At 41.0% G+C, this 27,707-nt stretch overlaps 1 protein-coding gene across 2 annotated transcripts; it reads left to right on the top strand.

The window, feature by feature from the left end:
• The first annotated feature begins 3,118 nt into the window (after positions 1 to 3,118).
• On the top strand, positions 3,119 to 26,242 carry LOC120037221 (TAR DNA-binding protein 43-like). Of its 2 annotated transcripts, XM_038983399.1 has the most exons (6): positions 3,119 to 3,859; positions 22,914 to 23,077; positions 23,190 to 23,330; positions 23,455 to 23,625; positions 23,725 to 23,816; positions 24,668 to 26,242. In XM_038983399.1, the coding sequence occupies exons 1-6, from the start codon at positions 3,619 to 3,621 to the stop codon at positions 24,753 to 24,755; spliced, it is 897 nt and encodes a 298-aa protein (XP_038839327.1). In that variant the 5' UTR covers positions 3,119 to 3,618; the 3' UTR covers positions 24,756 to 26,242. The 2 variants fall into 2 exon arrangements, with proteins under 2 accessions (XP_038839327.1, XP_038839326.1); XM_038983398.1 differs by having other exon boundaries at positions 23,725 to 26,242.
• The last annotated feature ends 1,465 nt before the right edge of the window (positions 26,243 to 27,707 follow it).

Raw genomic sequence — 27,707 nt, 5'->3', positions numbered from 1 at the left:
GTAATTTTGACCGAGAGAGATTTGCACGGTTATCAAAACGTCACGCCTACATAAACACAGATCTTGTTTGAAGTGGTTCTAAAATCCCCTATGGGAAAAATTAATGGTGAAAAAAACATTTGAACCATTTCTGTGTTTGACTACTGGGTTTTATGGGTATTATGACTCATCCACTGTGGGCTGAATTCAATTGACGGTACAAACTTTAATTGAGGAAACATCTTTTTTTGCACTCCCTCACCTACAAAAAAAATGCACTAAACCACTCACTGGCAGTCTGTATGGATACTTTTACCCCCACCCACAATGTTCCTTTTGGGGATTTTTTTGTTTTCATCCCGCTCAGTAGGTGGCGGCAATACACCTTTTTGGGTGTAGTCTACCAATGGCAGCTTTGGAAGAAGAAGAAGGCAAGCAAAGATGACATTTAACCTGATTTATAATGTACTACAAACCCATGGCAGGATTAGACAGATGGGTATACAGATAAGATTTGTGGCGGTGGAGGGGAAGGTGGAGGAGAACGAGGCAGTTGTTGTAGGGTACTAGGGGTAAATAGCCCCTGCCTCCCCTCTAATTCACATTAAGACCACAAGATGTCATCAAATTATTTTCCCAATAGTGAGGCTGAGATCATGAGGGAGAACGACCCAGCTAGCACAGTGGATCTGGGCCGATTCCGGCTGAGAGTCAGGGCACTCGGCTGAGAGTCAGACTCGGCCGATGTCATGTGGCCCGAGTCTGGGCCGCCTTCGGCAGTATTACTTATGACTAGGATGTGAGGATTGAGCTCGGGCCAATTCCGGTGTGAGTTATCTGGCCCAAATGTATTACTTGGGGCTCGGGCTGATTCCGGTGAGAGTTATCCAGCCCAAATGTATTACTTGGGGCTCGGGACGATTCCGGTGTGAGTTATCTGGCCCAAATGTATTACTTGGGGCTCGGGCTGATTGTGTCTAATCTCTGGCAGATGATTACACGGGCTGCTTTATATAATAAACATTTAATTATTTATTTATTTCCCCATATTTTCTCATTGTTTCTGTGATATTTTTTAAATTTAAGAGTCATGTTTAAGTAGTATTTTAGTATTTTGATACTTTGTCCATATTGATAAGCATTAAAAATTGGGCCTCCCGAGTGGTGCAGTGGTCTAAGACACTGCGTCACACTGCAAACTGAGTTGCAAACTGAGTTGCTACAGATGCTGTGCCAGCCGTGACCAGGAGATCCATGAGGCGACGCACAATTGTCCAGGTTAGGGGAGAGCTTGGCCGGGCAGGATGTCCTTGTCCCATCGCGCTGCCGGCGCGGCTCCTGTGGTGGGCCAGGCACACAGTCACAAAGGCTGCATTCCAAACACTTGAAAGACACACCTTCAGCCCTCAAATTAAGTGGACACTTCTGATGACGTATCATGACATCTGATGAGTTGACACTTGCAGGGCAAGGGGTGAGGGAGGAAGGAATTCATTTTAAATGGACTGCCCTTGCCCGGAAATTCGTCACTCGTTCGTCTCGCTACGATTGTGTTTTCAGCCACCGGGTGCTTTATGTGCGCTACAGTCAATCATGATTGCATGTTTACTTATATTAACTGTATAATTATTCATATACACATACTGTATGATAGGTAGCAAATTAATTAGCTAACTAACATTAGCCTGCCTAGCTACTTCTGAAGAAGGAATTTTTTTTATTTCTACAATTTCTAAAAGCTAATCAAACAAAAACATCATTACTTTTATGAGATGTGTCTGTGCATTAGTAGCACAATTTCTAACTTATTTACATTCGTTTTTACTTGCACTTGTTTGTTGACTCCAATGACTGAAACGAACTGCAAAAATCACTGAAGCTGCAGACTCATATCTCCCTCACTAACTTTAAGCACCAGCTGTCAGAGCAGCCCCCAGATCACTGCACCTGTACATAGCCCATCTGTAAATAGCCCATCCAACTACCTTATCCCCATACGGTTATTTATTTTGCTCCTTTGCACCCCAGTATCTCTACTTGTACATTCATCTTCTGCATCTATCACTCCAGTGTTAAATTGCTAAATTGTAATTATTTCGCCACTATGGCCTATTTATTGCCTTACCTTCCTTATCCAACTTCATTTGCACACACTGTATATAGACTTTAGTTTTAATTTTTTTCTATTATTGACTGTATGTTTGTTCTACTCCATGTGTAACTCTGTGTTGTTGTTTGTGTTGCACTGCTTTGCTTTATCTTGGCCAGGTCGCAGTTGTAACTGAGAACTTGTTCTCAACTAGCCTACCTGGTTAAATAAAGGTGAAATTAAAAAATGTAAAATATAAATATAGGTTTTAAAGTTGTTTTTAAGTTTTCGCAGACTTTTCTTAGCGGATGTACAATCGTCACAAATTGAATTATGGAGAGTTTCAGGCCCCGGAGTGTACACTCCCAAACTCAACTAAAAACAAAGGCTGAGGGGCTTACTTTGCAAACTACCTTGCTTGGCTAATCATTTGGACCACCTTCCAAGATGGCGACGGGGATTCCCCCAAGGGCATAAGGCGAGGGTAAGTGGACAAGGGTGTGTATTTTAAGTTGTTTGGACCGCAGACGGGAGTTGCAGCGATGGGACAAGACAATTGGGATATGACAAAAAAGGGTGTCAAAAAATAAATTCAATTATTAAAAAAAAAAAAAAAATTGTGGATGGGCATCATTTGTATGTATAAAATGTATACAACATTTCAATGAATTTATTTAAAAATGCATCGAGCGCTTATGGGGGGATTCTGGTAAAATGCCGGCAAAGTCTGCAGAATTCCGGTAGACTGAAACGGTCTGAGGTACTTGGGCTGATTCTGGTCAGTCATTCATTTTGATTCCGGGCCGATTCCTCGTTGCTAGCTGGGGAGATACAGGATATTCGTTTAAAGAGTATATTGAGTAGAACGTCATTAAGATACAGGCTAAAATATGTCATATTTTTTAAAGAGAAACGGCGCTGGCAGACAATATTTTGTTTATCCCTGTCTCTGGACCACACTCCAGTACAGGAGGGTGCGGTAATGAACCATAACGTTGGATGCCAACCACCGATGAACCCCACCGAAGAAGAAGCGGCCATTTTGTTAGACGTTTGAAGGCTAGGGAGATTAGCGGACGCCTTTCGTATTATTTTTTTTACCTTACCCTCACAAATTGGAGGTGTAATTATACTGGTTCTTATAATTTATCAAGTATAATTTATTTTGCGAACAGGGTCGACCTCGTTTTTAAAACAATAAAGAAGATAGGACAATATTTTGTGTATAATATTCGTGCGAGATCCTGCTAACCATTCATGTTGCAAGCGTGTGCGGTGTTTATTAGCCAGGAACACAGGGCCTTTTCAGCTCTCATGGCCACCATCTATCGAATTGTTTAAAACAGCTGTCTGCCCCGTGAACGCACACATTAGCTATACTTTTTGTCTTTCACTGAACTTGTTTTACCCAAATTAGATTAGAAACTCATTGGAATATCGCTTTGGCTTTGCTAGCTAATCGACAGAACCCCGCGTGCGCCATTAGCTTTGAACGTGAATTAGCCATTAGCTAGCTTGCTAACTTTACTTCCTAATCTAACTTCGAGACCATGGCAGAGTTGTACATTCGCGTGGCAGAGGATGAAAACGAAGAGCCAATGGAGATCCCATCTGAGGATGATGGGACTGTTTTGCTGTCAACAGTTGCAGCCCAGTTTCCCGGAGCGTGCGGCCTACGTTACAGGAACCCTGTGTCTCAGTGCATGCGAGGCGTCCGTCTAGTTGAGGGTATCTTGCATGCACCTGAGAATGACTGGGGTAGTCTGGTGTACGTCGTCAACTACCCAAAAGGTAAGGTGTGTTTTCGTTTAGAGGCAACGTTTGTAGTTACCGTTAGCTCGCCAAATGAAGCTGCATGGTTGCTGGTACCTGTACTAGCTAGCTAGTTAACGTTACTTGCTAATGTTAGCTAGCAACTAGACCAATATGTACTCGTAAGAAGCCTAACTTTACCCCCCCCTTGGTCCACTGACCTTGTTATTTTCAGAGGTAGACTCGATCTGTCAGCCAAATACATCTACACGAGTCGATTCTCAATTGTGATACGGTTCTAGAAATTAAAAGCCCTTTACTTTAATTTTACAAATGCAAAATACACACACATAACTGGATTTATCACAATTGCAACCGACAGTATTTTTCAGTGACAACACGTTTATGGCGTCGTTCTTCCTTGACACACAGGTGTTTGGAACATGCTAGGTAGCCAATTGGCACAGGTGGGTCCCACTGTGTTCGGTCTTCCGTAAACACGCGCTGTAATGTGACATGTTGGAACACTTAAATGCTGACTAGACCTCGCGCGCATGTTGATTTGAACCAATTATATTAATTTGGCGCCAGGTCGAAAACCATTAAACATTTATGGCAATTTAGCTTGGTTTTGGTAGCTAATTTGTGCTGGGATAAATATATTGGGTTGTTATTTTGCCTGAAATGCCACAACTGGACCTCAGTAAAAAAACATGACTTCCCTTTTTCATGACCCTGTCTTTCAAAGATAATTTGTAAAAATCCAAATAACTTCACAGATCTTCATTGTAAAGGGTTTAAAAACTGTTTCCCATGCTTGTTCAATGAACCATAAACAATTAATGAACATGCACCTGTGGAACAGTCGTTAAGACACGAACAGCTTACAGACAGGCAATTAAGGTCACAGTTATGAAAACTTAGGACACTAAAGAGGCCTTTCTACTGACTCTGGAAACCACCAAAAGAAAGATGCCCAGGGTCCCAGCTCATCTGCCTGAACGTGCCTTAGGCATGCTGCAAGGAGGCATGAGGACTGCAGATGTGTCCAGGGAGACAGGATGGACAGCTGATAGTCCTCACAGTGGCAGACCATGTGTAACAACACCTGCACAGAATCGGTACATCCAAACATCACACCTGCGGGACAGGTACAGGATGGCAACAACAATTGCCCGAGTTACACCAGGAACGCACAATCCCTCCCATCAGTGCTCAGACTGTCCGCAATAGGCTAAGAGAGGCTGGACTGAGGGCTTGTAAGCCTGTTGTAAGGCAGGTCCTCACCAGACATCACCGGCAACAACGTCGCCTATGGGCACAAACCCACCGTCGCTGGACCAGACAGGACTGGCAAAAAGTGCTCTTCATTGACGAGTCGCGGTTTTGTCTCACCAGGGGTGATGGTTGGATTCGCGTTTATCATCGATGGAATGAGCGTTACACCGAGGCCTGTACTCTGGAGCAGGATCGATTTAGTGGAGGGTCCTTCATGGTCTGGGGTGGTGTGTCACAGCATCATCTTACTGAGCTTGTTGTCATTGCAGGCAATCTCAATGCTGTGCATTACAGGGAAGACATCCTCCTCCCTCATGTGGTACCCTTCCTGCAGGCTCATCCTGACATGACCCTTCAGTATGACAATGCCACCACCTTTGTTCAGGGACACATTATTCAATTTTTGTTAGTCACATGTCTGTGGAACTTGTTCAGTTTGTCTCAGTTGTGGAATGTTATGTTTATAAAAATATTTACACACGTTAAGTTTGCTGGAAATAAATGTAGTTGACGGTGAGAGGATGTTTTTTTTTGGTGAGTTTATGTAAATGTATTTTGCGACGTGTCTGGTATGGTAAACATGTAACGCTAACCCTATAAAGGAGTATCAATTTAACGTTTTGAAAATAATTTCTGTAACTTCTGTAATAATGAAAGATAATGTCCTTAAGGCCTGATTGGTGGAGTGCTGCCTAGATGGTTGTACTTCTGAAAGGTTATTTTATCTCCACAATGAACTCCGGAGCTCTGTCAGGGTGACCGTCGGGTTCTTGGTCAGTTCCCTGATTGCTCAGTTTGGCCGGGCTGCCAGCTCTAGGAAGAGTCTTTGTGATTCCAAACCCCTTCATTTAGGAATGTTGGAGGCCACTGTGTTCTTGGTGTCCTTCAATGCTGCAGCAAGTTGTAGAAACATATCAAGGATTATCAATGGAAACAGGATGCACCTGAGCTCAATTTCGAGTCTTATAGCAAAGGGTCTGAATACTTATGTAAATTTCGAAACCATTTTTTGCTTTGTCATTATGGAATAAAGTGTGTAGATTTGTATTTATCAATTTTAGAACAAGGCTGTAACATGAAAAAGTCAAGGGATCTGAATGCTTTCAGAATGCGCACTGTACATCTGAAATCTGTCTCATTGTTCTTTCTGAGACAGGTCTGCGGCCTACGGTACAGTAACCCTGTGTCTCAGTGCATGCGTCAGATCTTTGCTTGCGCTAGGTGAAGTCTGTTTTTTTGGGGAGCAACGTGCACCTTCTAGTAACATGTTACCAATGCAAACTCCCAAATAGCAATATTTAGTCTTGCCTTTTTATTTGGTGTGAAAGCAAAATAAGTCTGGTCTCGTCTTCCCTTGCTAGCAAGTTGGCTAAACACTGCACGCTAGCTAGTCTATTAGCTTCCCATATTACCATGTGAAATAATCTGATTTATAATTAAATAATATGCCCTGCCAAATTTTTATAATTGCCTGTGTAACTGTTATCCCAATTTGATATGCTGCAATGTTTTCGCATATCAGATAGTGTACATTTTTAGCCACGGAGGTGAAAAAAAGCTTAACAATTTCAGTCACAGTTCATATAAGGAAGTTAGTCAATTGAAGTAAATGAATTAGTCCCTAATCTATAGATTTCACTTGACTGGGATTACACACATAGATCTGTTGGTCACAGATACCTTAAAAAAATGTAGAGGCGTGGATCAGAAAACCTGTCAGTATCTGGTGTGAACACCATTTTCCTCATGCAACGCGACAAATCTCCTTCGCATAGAGTTGATCAGACTGTTGATTGTGGAATGTTGTCCCACTCCTTCAATGGCTATGCAAAATTTTGGGATATTTGCGGGAATTGGAACACGCTGTCGTATGCATCGATCCAGAGCATCCCAAACGTGCTCAATGGGTGACATGTCTGGGGAGTATGCAGGCCATGGAAGAACTGGGATATTTTCAGCTTCCAGAAATTGTGTTCAGATCCTTGTGACATGGGGCTGTGCATTATCATGCTGAGACATGAGGTGATGGTGGCGGCTGAATGACACGACAATGGGCCTCAGGATCCCGTCACGGTATCTCTGTGCATTCAAATTGCCATCAATAAAATGCAATTGTGTGTTTAGCTTATGCCTGCCCATACCATAATCCCACTGCCACCGTGGGGCACTCTGTTCACAACGTTGAAGTCAGCAAACTGCTCATCCACACAATGCCATACATGTCTGCGGTTTGAGGCTGGTTAGAATTTGGCAGTATGTCCATCAAATTACATTGGAGGCGGCTTATGGTAGAGAAATTAACATAAAATTCTCTGGCAGAAGCTCTGGTGGACATTCCTGCAGTCAGCATGCCAATTGCATGCTCCTTCAACATTTTGGACATATGTGGCATTGTGTTGTGGATAAAATGATTAATTTTAGAATGGCCTTTTATTGTCCCCAGCACAAAATCCACCTGTGTAATGATCATGCTGTTTTAATCTGCTTCTTGGCAAAGAAGAAATGCTCACTTACAGGGATGTAAACACATTTGTGCACACAATTTGAGAGAATTAAGCTTTTTGTGCATAAAAAACATCCCAGAAATATTCTTTATTTCAGCTCATTAAACGTGGGACCAACACTTTACATGTTGCATTTATATTTATTTTCAGTGTATTAGAGTGTTTGGTGTCAGAATGGATCTATGGTCATGCTGTTATACATTGTATTCCATGTTACAGAGAAGGGCTGGGTGGTATATCGTATTTTACGATATACCAGTATTGATGCATGGGTTGGGTTTTTACTTTACCTTCTATAACTGTATTTAAATGTGATACGCCGTTTGTAAGGTCCAGTTTTATAGTTTACTTTGCAACTTGAGTCATCTCTCCGCTCCATGTCGCTTTCCACACCGACCTAGCCCCACCCCTTGTATCTTAAGGGGCATGTTTGTTGTTCCTCTACCATGAGACAATCACGTTTAGTCTGCATCTTCAATGCAGCAGTGTTGATTACAACAATGCTGTTTTCACTTCGATTCTTAATATATATCCACTAGCATTCTATAATTACACTTAGTGTTTCTTACATCAGCAAACAGCTCGTTTGTATTTTCTTAGCAAGTTGTGCTTAAATCTTGTTAGCCGCTAATCCCTAATGCTAATTGCTAGCTAGCTAATACAAGTATTAAGTCAGAGTAAACTTAACCTCTCTGCGCACAGATCCCTTTAGCGGGATCATTTTTCTAAACAACCGCTGAATTGCAGTGCGCCAAATTCAAAAATATGACAACAAATATTTATAATCATGGAATCACAAGTGAAATATACCAAAACACAGCTTAGCTTGTTGTTAATCCACCTTATCATGTCAGATTTTGAAAATATGCTTTACAGCGAAAGCAATCCAAGCGTTTGTGAGTGTATCAATCAATGCTAGAACAGCTAGCCTTAATTAGCTTGGTCACGAAAGTCAGAAAAGCACTAAAATTAATCGCTTACCTTTGATAATCTTCGGATGTTTGTACTCACGAGACTCCCAGTTACACAATAAATGTTCTTTTTTATTAGTTTTATAACAAAAAAACGCCATTTGGGTTGCGCGTTATGTTCAGAAAACCACAGCCTCGTTCCGTTCCTGAAAGGCAGACACAAATTCCAAAAAGTATCCGTAATGTTTGTAGAAACATGTCAAATGTTTTTTATAATCAATCCTCAGGTTGTTTTTAACATACATAATCGATAATATTTCAACCGGGCGGTAACCTATTCAATAAAAGAGAGAAAGAAAATGTCGAGCTACCCCTCTCGCAGGAACTAATCAAAGGACACCTGACTCGTTTTGAAAAATCTCGCTCATTTTTCAAAATAAAAGCCTGAAACTATGTCTAAAGCCTGGTCACAGCCTGAGGAAGCCATTGGAAAAGGAATCGGGTTGATACCCCTTTTAAATGGAAGAGGGGCAGGCAATGAAACAGGGATAAAAAAAAAAATTAAAAAACACTTCCGGGTTAGATTTCCTCAGGTTTTCGCCTGCAAAATCAGTTTTGTTATACTCACAGACAATATTTTGATAGTTTTGGAAACTTTGGAGTTTTCTATCCTAATCTGTAAATTATATGCATATTCTACGATCTGTGCCTGAGAAATAGTCCGTTTACCTTGGGAATGTTATTTAAAAAAATATATATATATATTTTTTTTTTATTTATTTATTTTTTTTTTTTTTTTTAATAATAATAATCTGGCCCCTAGCGTCAAGAAGTTAACCTCTGGGATATGTGGGACGTAAGCATCCCACATGGCCAACATCCAGTGAAAATGCAGAGCGCCAAATTCAAATAAATGACTATAAAAATGAAACTTTCATGAAATCAGACATGCAATACACCAAATTAAAGCTACACTTGTTGTGAATCCAGCCAACGTGTCAGATTTCAAAAAGGCTTTACGACGAAAGCACCCCAAACTATTATGTTAGGTCAGTACATAGTCACAGAAAAACAGACTTTTTTCCACCCAAAGAGAGGAGTCACAAAACACAGAAATAGAGAGAAAATGAATCACTAACCTTTGATCTTCATCAGATGACACCCAGGACTTCATGTTACACAATACATGTATGTTTTGTTTGATAAAGTTCATATTTATATCCAAAAATCTGTTTACATTGGCGCGTTATGTTCAGTAATGTTTTGCTTCCAAAACATCCGGTGATTTTGCAGAGAGCCACATCAATTTACAGAAATACTCATCATAAATGTTGATGAAAATACAAGTGTTATGCATGGAACTTTAGATAAACTTCTCCTTAATTAGCTATACATCCTGAAGACCATTGGTGGTGTAAGACCTAAATCAGAATGTTTGTGCAACAATATCTTCTAAATCAGAGGAATACGCAAAGCAAGAATGTTAGCTGCATGAAGTATCTAAGATCGCAATTGCAATATTTGGTAAAAATAAGGCCTAGATTGTTTGCCCGTAACATGCAACCCTACGTGGCAGTGTGGAAATGATTTCGAATGAGTGCAGGAATTTCAGAATGGCGAAAGACCCATTGAAATTAATGTGTTGCTACCCTAGGCTCATGCACTAAAGCTCATAAAGCACATTTTGAACTTTTATTGAAAAGCATAAAATACCGTCATACAGTCCAATTTAAATACATGATATATTTTGTTGATATTCCCCCCGCCCTACTGTAGAGCAGCTTTACAGGAACACAGAACATTTAATTTCACGAGGATAGGACTTACCATTGCTGAGATCTTATTTTCAAGTGATCGGAAAAGGTAAAAAATGTAACAGACAGGTCAATGATATCCCTTGTCAAAAAGGCGCCTAATCACCTGTCTGGATTCGTAATTTCAGCACGTTTTGTCCACTTAAATTAGTGGTTATATTTTTATGCCATTTTCAGGGATGATGTAGAACACTGATTCAAATAAAAGTAAAATGTTGGAAATTCATATGCAATATTATACAAATTAGGCAGTTAATATGCAAATGAGGCAGTACGGAATACTTAATCACATTCATTTAAGACCAATTTAAGGTAGAATGGTTATATTATTAACATCTTAATTCAAAACTGAGTAACAATTCATGAAATTGGTAAACTTTTTATCATACTTAATGCAAATTTGATGCATAATATTTTAATTAGTCTGTATGGAATAAAATATATATAGAGCATGTTAAACCCGTTTTTAATTGAAGGTGGTCACATTGTTAACATATATGGATGTTTTATGTAGAACTGTTGCTGTCTGTGGTTCTGTAACAGCGTGATCTTCAGTCTGTCATTGAATTGGCACCTTACCCTATATTGCAATGTGCATAATAGCAATGTTATTAATATCAAACAAATCAGGTAAATACGTAATTTTTCTCTCACAGTATTCAGACCCATGGACTTCCACATTTTGTGACAGCCTTATTCTAAAATTGATTAAGTTGGGGTTTTTTGCTCATCAATCTACACACAATACCCCTTAATGACAAAGCAAAAACCGTTTTTTAGCAATAAAATGCTAATTACTTAAATATCATACAATGTGATTTTCAGGATTTTTGTTTTAGATTCCGTCTCTCACAGTTGAAGTGTACCTATGATAAACATTACAGACCTCTACATGCTTTGTAAGTAGGAAAACCTGCAAAATCGGCAGTGTATCAAATACTTGTTCTCCCTACTGTATATAGATATCTCACACCCACACAGAACTAAGACAGATCCTGCTGATTTAGCCTTTTTGAGTGTTTGTTTAATAGCCTACTCATTACTTGAGCACCAATCCTCACGCAACCGCAAAATGTTGGATAGAGCAGTTTCACAAATTCGTCTGTTTTTAATTTAATGTTATGCTGTAATAAAGGCTCTGGTATTGCTTATTTAGTCTTAACACTTCCAAACGGGCAGAATTTGTTGTTGTAATGTAAACAAACCTTTTTGCCACACATACACACGGCTCTCGCTCCTTACCCTCCTTTTACTTGGTCTCCTTATTATTACAATTATTAATATGATCATTATAATAAGTAGGCGTTTGTATATGATCCACCTCTACGCAGACGACACCATTCTGAATACATCTGGCCCTTCTTTGGACACTGTGTTAACTAACCTCCAAACGAGCTTCAATGCCATACAACACTCCTTCCGTGACCTCCAACTGCTCTTAAATGCTAGTAAAACCAAATGCATGCTTTTCAACCGTTCGCTACCCGCACCCACCCGCCCGACTAGCATCACTACCCTGGATGGCTCTGACCTAGAATATGTGGACAACTACAAATACCCAGGTGTCTGGCTAGACTGTAAACTCTCCTTCCAGACTCATATTTAACATCTCCAATCTAGAATCGGCTTTCTATTTCGCAACAAAGCCTCCTTCACTCACGCCGCCAAACTTAGCGTTATTTTTACCAAAGCCCCTTATACCACCCACCACTGTGACCTGTATGCTCTAGTCAGCTGGCCCTCGCTACATATTCGTCGCCAGACCCACTGGCTCCAGGTCATCTATAAGTCTGCTAGGTAAAGCTCCGCCTTATCTTAGCTCACTGGTCACCATAACAACACCCACCCGTAGCACGCGCTCCAGCAGGTATATATCTCACTGGTCATCCCCAAAGCCAACACCTTCTTTGGCCGCCTTTCCTTCCAGTTCTCTGCTGCCAGTGACTGGAACGAATTGCAAAAATCGCTGAAGCTAGAGACTTATATTTCCCTCACTAACTTTAAATATCAGCTATCTGACCAGCTAACCGATCGCTGCAGCTGTACATAGTCCATCTGTAAATAGCCCATCCAATCTACCTACCTCATCCCCATATTGTTTTTATTTACTTTTCTGCTCTTTTGCACACCAGTATCTCTACTTGCACATCATCATCTGCTCATTTATCACTCCAGTGTTGATCTGCTAAATAGTAATTACTTATTTATTTATTGCCTACCTCCTCACGCCATTTGCACACACGGGGACGGGGATATAGACTTTCTTTTTTTCTGTTGTGTTATTGACTGTACTCTTGTTTATTCCATGTGTAACTCTGTGTTGTTTGTCGCACTGCTTTGCTTTATCTTGGCCAGATCACAGTTGTAAATGAGAACTTGTTCGCAACCAGCTTACCTGGTGTAATAAAAAATAAATAGTAGTAGCCTTGTATAACTACCAGCTGTAGGCCTAAGAGCGCAGCCTGTTTAGTCTTAATACTGTAACTTACTAAGGCCTGTATCAATCATTCTTTCATTCATGTCATCACACAGCATACGAGTCATTCATGCTTTGAAATGCAATCAAGCATTTCAGTTTTAAAACAAAATAACACAGGGAGCTTTTAATAAACAAATCTGTTTTTGGTCTTTGCTGTCAAAGGCTCTATACTTTTTTTTTTTTTTTACTGTTAAAACACTTTTACAGTACCAGTCAAAAGTTTGGACACACCTACTCATTCCTGGGTTTTTCTTTATTTATACTATTTTCTACATTGTAGAATAATTGTGAAGACCAAAAAAGTGTTAAACAAATGAGATTCTTCAAAGTAACCACCGTTTGCCTTCTCTCAACCAGCTTCATGAGGTAGTCACTGGAATGCATTTCAATTAACAGCTGTGTCTTGTTAATTTGTGGAATTTCTTTCCTTAAACTTCTTATGGCTGCAAGCCCGAAGCCGGGCACAATATGACAACAGCCACTTCAAGTGCAGGGCGTGAAATTCAAAATATATTTTTTAGAAATATTTAACTTTCACACATTAACAAGTCCAATACAGCATTTGAAAGATAAACATCTTGTGAATCCAGCCAACATGTCCGATTTTTAAAATGTTTTACAGTGAAAACACGACGTATATTTATGTTAGCTCACCACCAAATACAAAAAAGGACAGACATTTTTCACAGCACAGGTAGCATGCACAAAACCAACCTAACTAACCAAGAACCAACCAAACTAACCAAGAAACAACTTCATCAGATGACAGTCTTATAACATGTTATTCAATAAATCTATGTTTTGTTCGAAAAATGTGCATATTTGAGCTATAAATCAGTTTTACATTGCAGCTACCATCACAGCTACCGTCAGAAATGGCACCGAAGCAGCCAGAGTAATTACAGACACCAACGTCAAATACCTAAATACTCATCATAAAACATTTCTGAAAAATACATGGTGTACAGCAAATGAAAGACAGGCATCTTGTGATTCCAGCCAATATTTCCGATTTCTTAAGTGTTTTACAGCGAAAACACAATATAGCATTATATTAGCTTACCACAATAGCCAGAAACACAAGCCATTCCCCAGCAGCAAAAGTTAGCGATCGTAACAAACCAGCAAAAGATATATAATTTTTGACTAACCTTGATAAGCTTCATCAGATGACAGTCCTATAACATCAGGTTATACATACACTTATGTTTTGTTTGAAAATGTGCATATTTAGAGCTGAAATCAGTGGTTATACTATGTGCTAACGTAGCATCTTTTTCCCACAACGTCCGGATATTTTTCTGGCACTCACATATTCTGACCAAATAACTATTCATAAACATAACTAAAAAATACATGTTTTATAGGAAATGATAGATACACTAGTTCTTAATGCAATCGCCGTGTTAGAATTCTAAAAATAACTTCATTACGATATGCAGTTTACGTTATGGCGAGAGCGTGCCCAAAACCTGGCCGCAAACTACTAGTACAACATGTTCGACAGATATATGAAATAACATCATAAAATGGGTCCTACTTTTGATGATCTTTCATCAGAATGTTGTACAATGGGTCCTTTGTCGGGAACAATCGTTGTTTGGATTTAGAATGTCCTCTTCTCCAGTCAATTAGCACGGAAAGCTAGCAAAGTGGCGCTAAGCTCTCCTTCGTGAACAAACGCAGACAACGCAACACGCCTAACGTCCCGAAAAAAATTCAATGATCTAATAAAACTATATTGAAAAAACATACTTTACGATGATATTGTCACATGTATCAAATAAAATCAAAGCCGGAGATATTAGTCGTCTATAACGACAGCTGTACAGAAGGCAAAACCAGGTCCCTTCACGCGCTCTCCAGAAAACAGGAAACTGGTGACACGTCATACAAAGAGCATTTATTCGAGCCCAGATCAAGTTATACACTCAATTTCTTCTCTCACTGCCTGTCGACATCTAGTGGAAGACGTATGAAGTGCATGTATTCTAATAAATATCAAGGACCTTTATAGGCAGGCCCTAGAAGAGAGCATCGATTTCAGATTTTCCACTTCCTGTCAGGAAGTTTGCTGCAAAATGAGTTCTGTTTTACTCAAAACTGTGTTTTCTATCCAATAGTAATAATAATATGCATATTGTACGAGCAAGAATTGAGTACGAGGCCGTTTGAAATGGGCACCTTTTATCCGGCTACTCAATACTGCCCCTGCAGCCCAAACAGGTTAATGCGTTTGAGACAATCAGTTGTGTTGTGACAAGGTAGACCAGGTACATATTTCGGCAAGAACAGCTCAAATATACTTTAAGACATTAAGTCAATCCGGAAACTGTGCAGTTGAAAAAAACATCAAGTGCTATGATAAAACTGGATCTCATGACGACCGCCACAGGAAAGGAAGACCCAGAGTTACCTCGGCTGCAGAGGATGAGTTCATTAGAGTTATCTAAACCTCAGATTGCAGCCCAAATAAATGCTTCAGAATTCAAGTAACAGACAAATCTCAACATCAACTGTTCAGAGGAGACTGTGTGAATCAGGCCGTCGTGGTCGAATTGCTGGAAAGAAAGCACTACTAAAGGACAGCAAAAAGAAGAAGAGACTTGCTTGGGCCAAGAAACACGAGCAATGGACATTAGACCGGTGGAAATCTGCCCTTTGGTCTGATGAGTCCAAATTTGAGATTTTTGGTTCTAACCGCCATGTCATTGTGAGACGCCGAGTAGGTGAACGGATGATCTCCGCATGTGGTTCCCTCCGTGAAGCATGAGGAGGAGGTGTGGGGGTGCATTGCTGGTGACACTGATTTATTTACAATTCAAGGAGCACTTAACCAGCATGGCTACCACAACATTCTGCAGCGATAATCCATCCCATCTGGTTCGGGCTTAGTCCCATTATCATTTATTTTTTAACAGGATAATGACCGAAAACACCTCCAGGCTGTTTAAGGGCTATTTGACCAAGAAGGAGAGTGATGGAGTGCTGCATCAGATGACCTGACACAAGGCCTCCACAATCACCTAACCTCAACCGAATTGAGATGGTTTGGGATGAGTTGGACCGCAGAGTGAAGGAAAAGCATCCAAAAAGTGGTCAGCATATGTGGGAACTCCTTCAAGACTGTTGGAAAAGCATTCCACATGAAGCTGGTTGAGAGAATGCCAAGAGTGTGCAAAGCTATCGCCAAGGTTAGAATCTCAAATATAAATTATTTTGATTTAACACTTTTGGTTACTACATGATTCCATATGTGTTATTTCATAGTTTTGTTGTCCTCACTATTATTCTACAATGTAGAAAGTAGTAAAAAAAATAAAAACCCTTGAATGAGTAGGTGTGTCCAAACTTGACTGTGTGTGTATATATATACAGTTGAAGTTTACATGCACCTTATCCAAATACATTTAAACTCGATGTTTCACAATTCCTGACATTTAATCCAAGTAAAAATTCCCTGTCTTAGGTCAGTTAGGATCACCACTTTATTTTAAGAATGTGAAATGTCAGAATAATAGGAGAGTGATTTATTTCAACTTTTATTTCTTTTATCACATTCCCAGTGGGTCAGATGTTTACATACATACACTCAATTAGTATTTGGTAGCATTGCCTTTAAACTGTTTAACTTGGGTCAAATGTTTCGTATAACCTTCCACAAGCTTCCCACAATAAGTTGGGTGAATTCTGGCCCATTCCTCCTGACAGAGCTGGTGTCATTGAGTCAGGTTTGTAGGCCTCCTTGCTCGCACATGCTTTTTCAGTTCTGCCAACATATTTTCTATAGGATTGAGGTCAGGGCTTTGTGATGGCCACTCCAATACCTTGACTTTGTTGTCCTTAAGCCATTTTGCCACAACTTTGGAAGAATGCTTGGGGTCATTGTCCATTTGCATCCATCTTTAACTTCCTGACTGATGTCTTGATGTTGCTTCAATATATCCACATAATTTCCCTTCTCATGGAAATTGCTCCCAAGGATGAACCAGACTTGTGGAGGTCTACAATTTTTTTTCTGAGGTCTTGGCTGATTTCTTTAGATTTTCCCATGATGTCAAGCAAAGAGGCACTGAGTTTTAAGGTAGGCCTTGAAATACACTGCTCAAAAAAATAAAGGGAACACTAAAATAACACATCCTAGATCTGAATGAATGAAATATTCTTAATAAATACCTTTTTCTTTACATAGTTGAATGTGCTGACAACAAAATCACACAAAAATGATCAATGTAAATCAAATTTATCAACCCATGGAGGTCTGGATTTGGAGTCACACTCAAAATTAAAGTGGAAAACCACACTACAGGCTGATCCAACTTTGATGTAATGTCCTTAAAACAAGTCAAAATGAGGCTCAGTAGTGTGTGTGGCCTCCACGTGCCTGTATGACCTCCCTACAACGCCTGGGCATGCTCCTGATGAGGTGGCGGATGGTCTCCTGAGGGATCTCCTCCCAGACCTGGACTAAAGCATCCGCCAACTCCTGGACAGTCTGTGGTGCAACGTGGCGTTGGTGGATGGAGCGAGACATGATGTCCCAGATGTGCTCAATTGGATTCAGGTCTGGGGAACGGGCGGGCCAGTCCATAGCATCAATGCCTTCCTCTTGCAGGAACTGCTGACACACTCCAGCCACATGAGGTCTAGCATTGTCTTGCATTAGGAGGAACCCAGGGCCAACCGCACCAGCATATGGTCTCACAAGGGGTCTGGGGATCTCATCTCGGTACCTAATGGCAGTCAGGCTACCTCTGGCAAGCACATGGAGGGCTGTGCGGCCACCCCACACCATGACTGACCCACCGCCAAACCGGTCATGCTGGAGGATGTTGCAGGCAGCAGAACGTTCTCCACGGCGTCTCCAGACTGTCACGTCTGTCACGTGCTCAGTGTGAACCTGCTTTCATCTGTGAAGAGCACAGGGCGCCAGTGGCGAATTTGCCAATCTTGGTGTTCTCTGGCAAATGCCAAACGTCCTGCACGGTGTTGGGCTGTAAGCACAACCCCCACCTGTGGACGTCGGGCCCTCATACCACCCTCATGGAGTCTGTTTCTGACCGTTTGAGCAGACACATGCACATTTGTGGCCTGCTGGAGGTCATTTTGCAGGGCTCTGGCAGTGCTCCTCCTTGCACAAAGGCGGAGGTAGCGGTCCTGCTGCTGGGTTGTTGCCCTCCTACAGCCTCCTCCACGTCTCCTGATGTACTGGCCTGTCTCCTGGTAACGCCTCCATGCTCTGGACATTACGCTGACAGACACAGCATTGATGTGCCATCCTGGATGAGCTGCACTACCTGAGCCACTTGTGTGGATTGTAGACTCCGTCTCATGCTACCACTAGAGTGAAAGCACCGCCAGCATTCAAAAGTGACCAAAACATCAGCCAGGAAGCATAGGAACTGAGAAGTGGTCTGTGGTCACCACCTGCAGAACCACTCCTTTATTGGGGGTGTCTTGCTAATTGCCTATAATTTCCACCTTTTGTCTATTCCATTTGCACAACAGCATGTGAAATTTATTGTCAGTGTTGCTTCCTAAGTGGACAGTTTGATTTCACAGAAGTGTGATTGACTTGGAGTTACATTGTGTTGTTTAAGTGTTCCCTTAATTTTTTTGAGCAGTGTACATCCACAGGTACACCTCCAATTGACTCAAATTATGTCAATTAGCCTATCAGAAGCTTGTAACGCCACTACATAATTTTCTGGAATTTTCCAAGCTGTTTAAAAGCACAGTCAATTTAGTGTATGTAAACTTCTGACCCACTGGAATTGTGATACGGTGAAATAATCTGTCTGTAAACAATTGTTGGAAAAATTACTTGTCATGCACAAAGAATGTGTCCTACCCGACTTGCCAAAACTATAGTTTGTTAACAAGAAATGTGTGGAGTTTGAAAAACGCGATTTAATTGCTCTAACCTAAGTGTATTTAAACTTCCGACTTCAACTGTATATATACGTGTGTGTGTTTACACTGATTGCAATGGTCATAAAAAATATTGTAATCTAACAGCACCTTTTTGCCACACACAATACACATGCAACGCTTGCTCATATGCGGTCCTTTTTCTTGATCCCCAGTATTTCCCCCCAAATTAAGTCAAATGTCTTCCACAGATCTGCCTTCCCCTTTCCCTCCTGAGCAACATTCGCCCGTTTCAAGTATTATTTTTACGTCCTCCACATTATGCTGTCATGTGTTCGGAGTTTGTTACATGTTTTGATGTGATTCTGATAGGCTATAGGTCAGGCCTTATTGGTCACATGCAGTGTTTACATGTAAAGAGAGCAATGTTTGAGGGAGTAGTGAATGTTTTTCCTAAACAAATTAAGTGTGCTTGATGCATGTAGCATCAGAGCTTCTCAAAGTCAGGGGGTGTGGTCAAGTGTCCACCTCATTTTTCCTGTCACATACAACTTGGATCAATATTTGTTTTTAATGCAGACAAGGGCATTGAATTAGTGTACCTTGAGTTTTAATGCTCGGAGGGAGACGGCACAGTATTCCATTTGAGTCAGAAACCAAAACTCCTCCATAGTAACCCTTGAATGTTTTGTCTGCAGCTTTCGGTCAGCTCGATCAGCTGTTCGATTTCACTTACCGGCATGTCATCTGAGCTTAGGATCGCAGTCAAACGTATATCACTGATTCAATCATCTGTAGAATAGTTTTTATTTCCCCTGCATGCTTGCGGTCAGTTCGTTCATTTTCCTAAACATGTCTGTTACATAGGCAAGGAGACAAATTTTTATTTTCATTACTCAAAGTCAAGTCATTTTTATCTGTTGCAATTTGACAAATTCCTCTCAATTGGAAAGATTTTTTTCTAACACCCTCCCTCGATAACCACCAAGCCTTGGTGTGAAATAGAACATTGTCATGCTCTTATCCTATATCTCTACATAGTTTTGCGAACAGGCGTGTGCGATGTCAGTCATTTATCAAAGCTGCCTGCTGCATGTCTCTGAGTTCTGCGCTCAGCTCTATTGATGCCAGTTGCTCTCGGTGTATCCATTTTATAGATGGCTGTGGGTGTATCATACAATGGGTCTATATAGGAGACCCATTCATAACTAGAGTACAGAGGCCTGCTCGCCGTCCCGGGATAGATGGAGTTTATCTGTGCAAAAGCCCACCATTCGATCCCATGGAATTGCCAATATAGCACACTGAACATCCCCTTTGACGTTACATGGGAATCGTGAGAGAGAACAATATGTCCTCGTGAATAGCTGACATGTAGCGAACAATAGTCAATGCTTCTCGGCCCGCACAGCTAACGTCCATTTGGAGAGCATAAGGTGGCGAGTTTGAGTCGTCCAGTCAGTTTCCTCTTGATTGCTAACTACATCATCAATTCTTAGTTTCAGTGTTATCTGACAAAGGTATTGATGTGAGTTTCTGTGCCTCTGCCCCCTCCACACATTGTTTTCACCATATTGTGGCCTGTAATATCAAAGTCACTGGAATAGTGTGTGGTTTCATAGCGTCGCTGGCCTAACCATTCACCGTGGTGCAACGGTCAAGTGCGGCCTTTCCCGCGCTCTTAAGGGCGCTCTCTGGTTGAATTGTAGGGCGCTCTCTGGTTGAATTGTAGGGCGCTCTCTGGTTGAATTGTAGGGCGCTCTCTGGTTGAATTGTAGGGCGCTCTCTGGTTGAATTGTAGGGCGCTCTCTGGTTGAATTGTAGGGCGCTCTCTGGTTGAATTGTAGGGCGCTCTCTGGTTGAATTGTAACTTTTTTAAATTGGAATAATTTGCATTTCGATTTTAAGGTTAACCACGTTACAAACATTTTCTGAGACAAAGACGTCATTAAATGTATTTTATTTTTTATCCTGGGATTTGGACATTTTCCCGCAACCCCATTTTCATATGCCGCTATATTCATATCGATCTTACTCTGGTAGGAGGAATATCTTCCGCCAAAAGCAAATATGAAGACGCATATTTCCCGGTTTTCACAAAAAAGGCTGTCCCACGGAGTTAAATGCTCTGAGCACGGCACTTGCTTTACATTTTGGCTCATATCGCGTATATTTCATAACTTACGGTATTGTGATTTTTAGACATGGAAAATTGATTTGTTTACTGCTGATTTTTGTAGATTTCTCATATAGTGTCCATTCTGTCGCATCACCTACCACCCTACAAATAGCCTAGAATAACATTATCACTTCTAAACAAAATACCATTTTGGGGATACTAATAAGTAGGGTGTCAACCTACTCTGCCCACAGTGGGTGAAAACGTGCTTTGGTGATGACATTTCACTTATGTTATAAAGTACATTTTACTAAGAAAAATGTGATTCTTAATGTTCTGAATCGTTCAGTTGGATCTTTCTCTAACATATCAAAAAGTTGGATTTCATAACCTAATGCTTCTGATAATAAGCACCAAGCTCTCTTGAAAGCGGTGCTGCTTTCTCGCACTTTTGAGGATTTGACATGTTATGGTGGTCATCAGCAAAGTTGTTAAAGCGGGTCTCAAAAAGCTACATTCACATGACACGAGCTGAGTTAAATGTAAAAGGCTTTGAAAATAAAAAGCTTGCCGTGTGCTCTGTTGACATTTCAGAGATATGCTTGTTTATGTGAGATCTTCTAAAAAGAATAGGAATTTCGCATTATATGAAGTGTGTACTAAAATATGAATGTCTATCTTAACTCTGTTTTATGACCTCGAAGGAGGATGAGTTCAACTGTGATTCTGTAAGTTTTGCCTTAATTCTCGCACAGCTTCCAGCCTAGCTGACGCAATGCTATTTTCCTGATTTTTCTTTTTTTGGCCTCCCATTGATTTAGTCACCCTAATTGTGGCCATCCTACACGGGTAAAAATTAGATTTGGACCACTGGTTTTCTTGGAATATCTAAGCAATTATTTTTAAAATTACCTATCGGTCAAAATGTTTTTGGGGCCTCCCGAGTGGCGCAGCGGTTTAAGGCGGAGCTTGAGGCGTCGATATAGACCCGGATTCAATCCCATGAGGCAGCGCACAATTGGCCCAGCTTCGTCCGGGTTAGGGGAGGGTTTGGCCAGCCGGGATTTCCTTGTCCCACCGCCCTCGAACGGCTCCTTGTGGCGGGCTTGGGCGCCTGCAAGCTGACTTCAGTCACCAACGGCTGGCTTCCGCGTTAAGCAAGCAGTGCAGCTTGGCAGAGTTGTTTCGGAGGACGCGTGGTTCTCGACCTTCGCCTCTCCTGAGTCCGTACGGGAGTCGCAGCGATGGGACATGACTGTAACTACCTTTTTGGATATCACGAAATTGGGGAGATAAAGGGTAAAGACACCCAAAAATAAGGCTACAATGTTTGGTTTGTTTGAACAGTCACTGCGATTTTATATATTATAGCAATGCCAAATAGGGTGCTTATTTAATGCCAAGCTAAACCGAGACAGCAATCTTGAAGTCAAAGTGATTTTGTTGATTAGCTTCCCACATCGCCATTTGAAATATTCAGATTTATAATTAAATAATATGCCCTGGCAAATATTCATATACTTGCCGGTGTAACCTACAACATTATCCCAATTTGATAAGCTGCTTCAATATATTCTCCCCCCCTTATCAGCTAAAATAGAATATTGTCATGTTTTTGTTGCAGAGAAAAAGCAGCTTGCAGCTGTTTTTACCAATAGCCTGGAATCTATAGTTATTACTTTTGGGGGGGATTCTGAAAAGGCTACAATGTTTGGGTTATTGATTGAACAGTCACTGAGATTAAATGTATTTATTAACGCAAAATAGGTTTCTATGATGCATAGCCTTTAGGTCAGAGCAAGGAACCAAGTGAGCTTCATTGCCTACACAATACTGCCATGGCTACACAAGGAATGATATGCTGCGTTACAATTTTCATGTGATATGGGAGTATGTAGAATGTCGGAGCACACTACAGCGACATCGCTACGCGATATGCGTAGCTCCGTAGGGTCTGTCTCCATAGGGTATTCTAGCTAGATCTACCTAACATTTATATTTCTTAGCTAGTTAGTTTGTTTAGGCCAATGACCACGTATTTTAACATTGTTCATCCTCCTGATTCTGTCTTATCACTGTATCATAATGTCATACAACATTTTGCATTCCTGTGTCAGATAACAAAAGGAAAATGGATGAAATGGATGCTGCCTCTGCGGTTAAAATGAAGAGGAGTATCGAGAAAACATCAGACCTCATTATCCTTGGTTTGCCTTGGAAAACATCTGAGCAAGATTTGAAAGACTACTTCGCCACTTTTGGAGAAGTCATCATGGTGCAGGTAACCCAACCTAATCAACATTTTGTTTAATGGTTGATGTACTTCATGGAGGTAGCATGCATGTCAGTAATCATACCTCTCTCTCGCTCTCTCTGTCTCTCTCTGCGCGCAGGTCAAAAGAGATGTTAAGACTGGGAACTCAAAGGGTTTTGGCTTTGTTCGGTTCACTGAGTACGAGACTCAATCCAAAGTGATTTCTCAGCGACACATGATTGACGGAAGATGGTGTGACTGCAAACTACCCAACTCTAAGGTATTTTATCAATGTTTAAGGAGTACCTGCTTATTTGAATCCTTTCCTCTAAAGTCTCAATTTTGTTCTATTCCCAGTTCAGGTAAAATATTTAAGTGCTTTCACTCTTTTATTGTCACGATAGGCAGGTCCCGATGAGCCCATGCGCAGCCGTAAAATCTTTGTTGGCCGCTGCACAGAGGACATAACCACTGATGAGCTCCGGCAGTTCTTCATGCAGTATGGCGAGGTCACCGACGTCTTCATTCCCAAACCCTTCCGGGCTTTCGCCTTTGTCACTTTTGCAGACGACCAGGTATGTTTTCCAATGGCCGTTGCTCAACCTGTGGTGCGCAGATTATATTCTGGTTTGCTTGTTGAATCATCTCCTACACCCGCCCCCCTCTCTGTCTAGGTTGCCTCAGCCCTGTGCGGAGAGGACCTGATCATCAAAGGTGTCAGCGTGCACATCTCCAACGCTGAGCCTAAGCACAATAATAGTAGGCAAATGATGGATCGTGGGGCTGGTGCGTTCGGGGGCCAGGGCTATGGCGGTGGTCGTGGAGGGCTAGGGAGCAGTGGCAGTAGTGGGGTGAATTTCGGGGGGCTTAGCCTTAACCCAGCAATGATGGCCGCCGCTCTGCAGAGCAGCTGGGGCATGATGGGTATGCTTGCTAACCAGCAGGGTCAGACCAATTCGGCAGGCACCGCTGCCGCCGGGCAGACCAGTGCCACCCGAGATCAGAGCCAGGCCTATGGTTCTAATAGCACCAGTTACAGCAGCCCCAGCTCAGCTAGCCTAGGGTGGGCTGCAGGCACCAACTCTGCCTCCAGCAGTGGGTTCAGCTCTGGATTTGGCACCTCTATGGAGTCAAAATCATCAGGTTGGGGAATGTAGAAAACTTTGATTTAAAGTTTCTAGATTAATCTGGTAAGTATTTTGAGGGGCAAGAAAGAGTTAGTCATATCTTATGTCCCTGCTATTTAAAACTATATTGCCTTTCATTTTGTTAAAGAAGACATTTGAGTATTCATATGTTTGTGTGTGTGACTAATTCTGTAGGAAATGAGTGCACAGAGTGGTTGAAGTGTATAGTTCTTTAGGGGTAAACTGCTACACTACATGTCGTTTTTTTTTTTCTTGAGAAAGTTATTTAGTTTAAGACGTGAAATGATGACTCTGCATGCTAAGTAGATATTTCTGAGATGCACGAGTATCACGAAAGCCCCCCTAAACCACCTGTATATGGTCTTGAATTGGGCTTGAGGTTTAATCTCTGTATGCAGTTGATTGTTTTTTTTGTTTGCTGTTTTATGGAAACGCCTTCATGAAAATCTCTTCAACAGTTAACTCTTTTTTTTCTCTCGAATTTCCTGGAAAGAAGCCCCTCATTGGCAGCAATGTTCGACCAAACTCCGTATCAGTACCCCTCGTCCCATGTGTAAATGCTTTGCCATCAAAAGACACAGCTTCACTCTGCATATACTGTGTTAGACGGTGGGTGTTGTCTTTATCTCCCCTTTTCATGGATCAAAACATCTTGTCTGCTTTATCACTTGAGAACAAAGCGATCGGTAGTGGCCAAAGAGTGAGAGACTGAGTGTGGGAAAAGCAGTATGAAAAGGACTGGTTGTGCGATGCTGAAGAGACAGATGTCTGCGAGAGTTGAGAAGAACCTGTGGCTTTGTGCGAGTGTGTTCCATATGACCATCGAAAGGACATTCATCGTATCTTGAGATCCCTACGGTCTCCTTTCTCTATTTCTATCAATCTTAAACACAATGGAATGTTTAGAGCAATGAATATTTGTATCCTTTCTTGCTGTCTGATTTGATGTGAATGGTGTGTGTGCTTCATTTTCTTCTTGTTCCTACCCCTTTCTGTGTGAAAATGTGACCTGCTGTTGGTGATTGTCTGTGTTGAGAGCACTGGGGGAGCTTGGAGGATTGTGTGACGGTGCATGTGATCTCAGTGTGTCTTAAGAGGGTGAAGTGGCAAGCGTTTGACGAGCTATTGACATTTTGTGTTATAGTGTTTTTGAATGCATTTTATATGTTTTGTGAATCAAAGGGAATTCTCAAATAAAACAAAATTTGACTAGGTATGTTGCCTACCTGACTAATTTAGTTTAAACATTTTGGACTGTTAACATTAATTGAACTGCGAACACTTTAATTCGCATGTATAGGGACCTTGGACACTGCCGGCTCAGGTTTCCATCAGAACACCAGAGTGATGTCAATTTTCGGGAAGCTGAAGACTGGAGTTTGATGCACTGTTGGTTGGGGGCAGGCAACAAGCCAACAGTGGAGATGCTGCAGAATGCCTTTTATGTTTGAAAAGGGGCTTATTCACCTCACTAACAAGATCCCTTGGACCACCCCATTGAAATGTAAAACTGACCGTTCTCAATTGGGCAGAGGTTTTCGGTTTATACCTTCAAATTAGTCAATCTTAAAAGCAGTGCTAAAATGTCATCTATTTAACTAATCGCCTGCAATTAAGTGACGATCATGTTTTTGTTTTATTTCGTTCCGTTTTTTGAAGACATGACCTGATACATTTTTTTTGAATTTAAATTTTTTATTTTGCATTTGACAGATTAATTTGGTCAAGTTATGCTTTGTCTCAATACAGCCATTGGTTATTGTAAATGGAAGTGCAAAGATTTAAGTAAAGGCTTTTATTTCAAGTATTCCGTAGATTTCTTTTTGATTTGCTTTAAAATGTAAAATTTCATTCAGATTGACAGGACATTCCTGAATTATTTTAACGCCGTAAAGGGGAATGACTTGTTTGACTGAGTCAATTCTACAGGGTTTTGGATAATTTATGATTGAACTCGCCAGCAGGAATCATATCACTTGTGTACTGATATTAAACTCTTTATTTTTAGTTCTCTAAAATGTAAAATAAAGTTTAACATTTTGAATCATTTGTTGTATTTGTCCATTTAGACAAGTTTTAAAAGTTTTATCAGCAGCCAGCACCATATTTAGTGTCTGGTCAGAAGTTACTTTTCCCATGTTTACAATTTATTTTGAGTCTGTGGCAACCTTATGGCAATATTAGATCAACATCTTTTATAGATCAACTCCGCAATTTGTTGAATTTAGATTTATGCTCGACTCAATCCGTATCGTGGAAGTTAAGCGCGATTGCAATTTAAAGGCAATGTTCTCGCGTTCGCAGCGACTGCGTTCATGGTAAACACTGCATAAATCGTCTGAATCGGAAATGTCAATCGTGCTTGATTCCAGCCCTTAGCCCATTCTCTCCTTTTAGAATGGGAGCAACTTGCTTATTAACCGGCTCACAGCCTCGTACCCAATTAACTTCTTTCATGCAGCCAACATTTTATCCTCCAGGGGGTGCCAAATCATAATAGAAGGCAATACCCTGATAGAATATAAGGCCCTGGGGGCACGACTTCATGTGGCCCCAGAGGATCATTAATTTCATATATTTTAAGAACTCCTTTTGAATATGCATAAATCATATTGAAATATATTTCAAAAGTTGCTAAATATGGTGTATAAATAATTTCAAAAAGCAGTAACTGATAATGGGTTATTACTATAATTGCCCATGGTTGATTCAAGTTGCTGATTTTTTTGGGCCGATGTCCACAAAAACCCAATTTGCCAAACTGAGTATCATGCTAACGGCGGTGTTGATTTAATGTAATGGGTACATTTGATAGACACTTGTCTAAATTGAACTGCGCAGGAATTGTTTTAACAGGCTTACAACCAAATTATTCTTATACTACTGGTATTATGATTTAATAAGTATGCCTAAATACCTTTTTAATTTGTATTACTTTCACTCTTTATAATGGCTGCCTAAAAGGGTTTTCTAGGTTGGTAAAAGAACCTCCACTGCATTTGTCTAAAGCTTTGTTTATATTGGAAGATCTGGAGGGGCACCAAAATGGCTGAAAGATGCCTTGATAACCTGATCTCCTAACCCCCCCCCCCCCCCCCCCCTTCATGGAGTAAAGAGCAATGAATTTGTCTAGTTCAATGTACCTCTTTCTTGCCTAATGGGCAACAGTGAACATTGTCATCCCTACCTGTGCTATAACTACTCAATAAGACCACACTTGGGTAAATTGAGTGAAGGAAGTATTGGTTATGAGTATGACAACATGCTGTTCATGTCATGCTGTTCATGTCGTCATTCATGTCGTCATTCAGCCACGACTTGGTGGAACATAAGATATTAGTTTTTAATGTCCTGTTGTTAGTTTAATCTTGCTCGTAGGTCATCGATTTTATTTTCCAATGATTTCATGTTGGCCAATAGAACGGATTGCAGTGGGGGTTTAATCTTTCGCCTACGAATTCTCAGAAGGCAGCCTAACCTCCACCCCCTTTTTCTCCATCTTCTCTTCA

Source organism: Salvelinus namaycush, unplaced genomic scaffold (genome assembly GCF_016432855.1).
Source record: "Salvelinus namaycush isolate Seneca unplaced genomic scaffold, SaNama_1.0 Scaffold164, whole genome shotgun sequence".
Taxonomy (NCBI): domain Eukaryota; kingdom Metazoa; phylum Chordata; class Actinopteri; order Salmoniformes; family Salmonidae; genus Salvelinus; species Salvelinus namaycush.
This window is presented reverse-complemented; position numbering and strand designations above follow the sequence as displayed.

What these genes read in the sequence shown, in the direction of transcription:
- LOC120037221 (XM_038983398.1), top strand. Translation starts at nt 3,619, where the DNA reads ATGGCAGAGTTGTACATTCGCGTGGCAGAGGATGAAAACGAAGAGCCA. An exon ending in GAGAAGTCATCATGGTGCAG is followed by an intron (nt 23,078 to 23,189) that starts GTAACCCAACCT and finishes CTCTGCGCGCAG; the next exon opens with GTCAAAAGAGATGTTAAGAC. An exon ending in TCACTTTTGCAGACGACCAG is followed by an intron (nt 23,626 to 23,724) that starts GTATGTTTTCCA and finishes CTCTCTGTCTAG; the next exon opens with GTTGCCTCAGCCCTGTGCGG.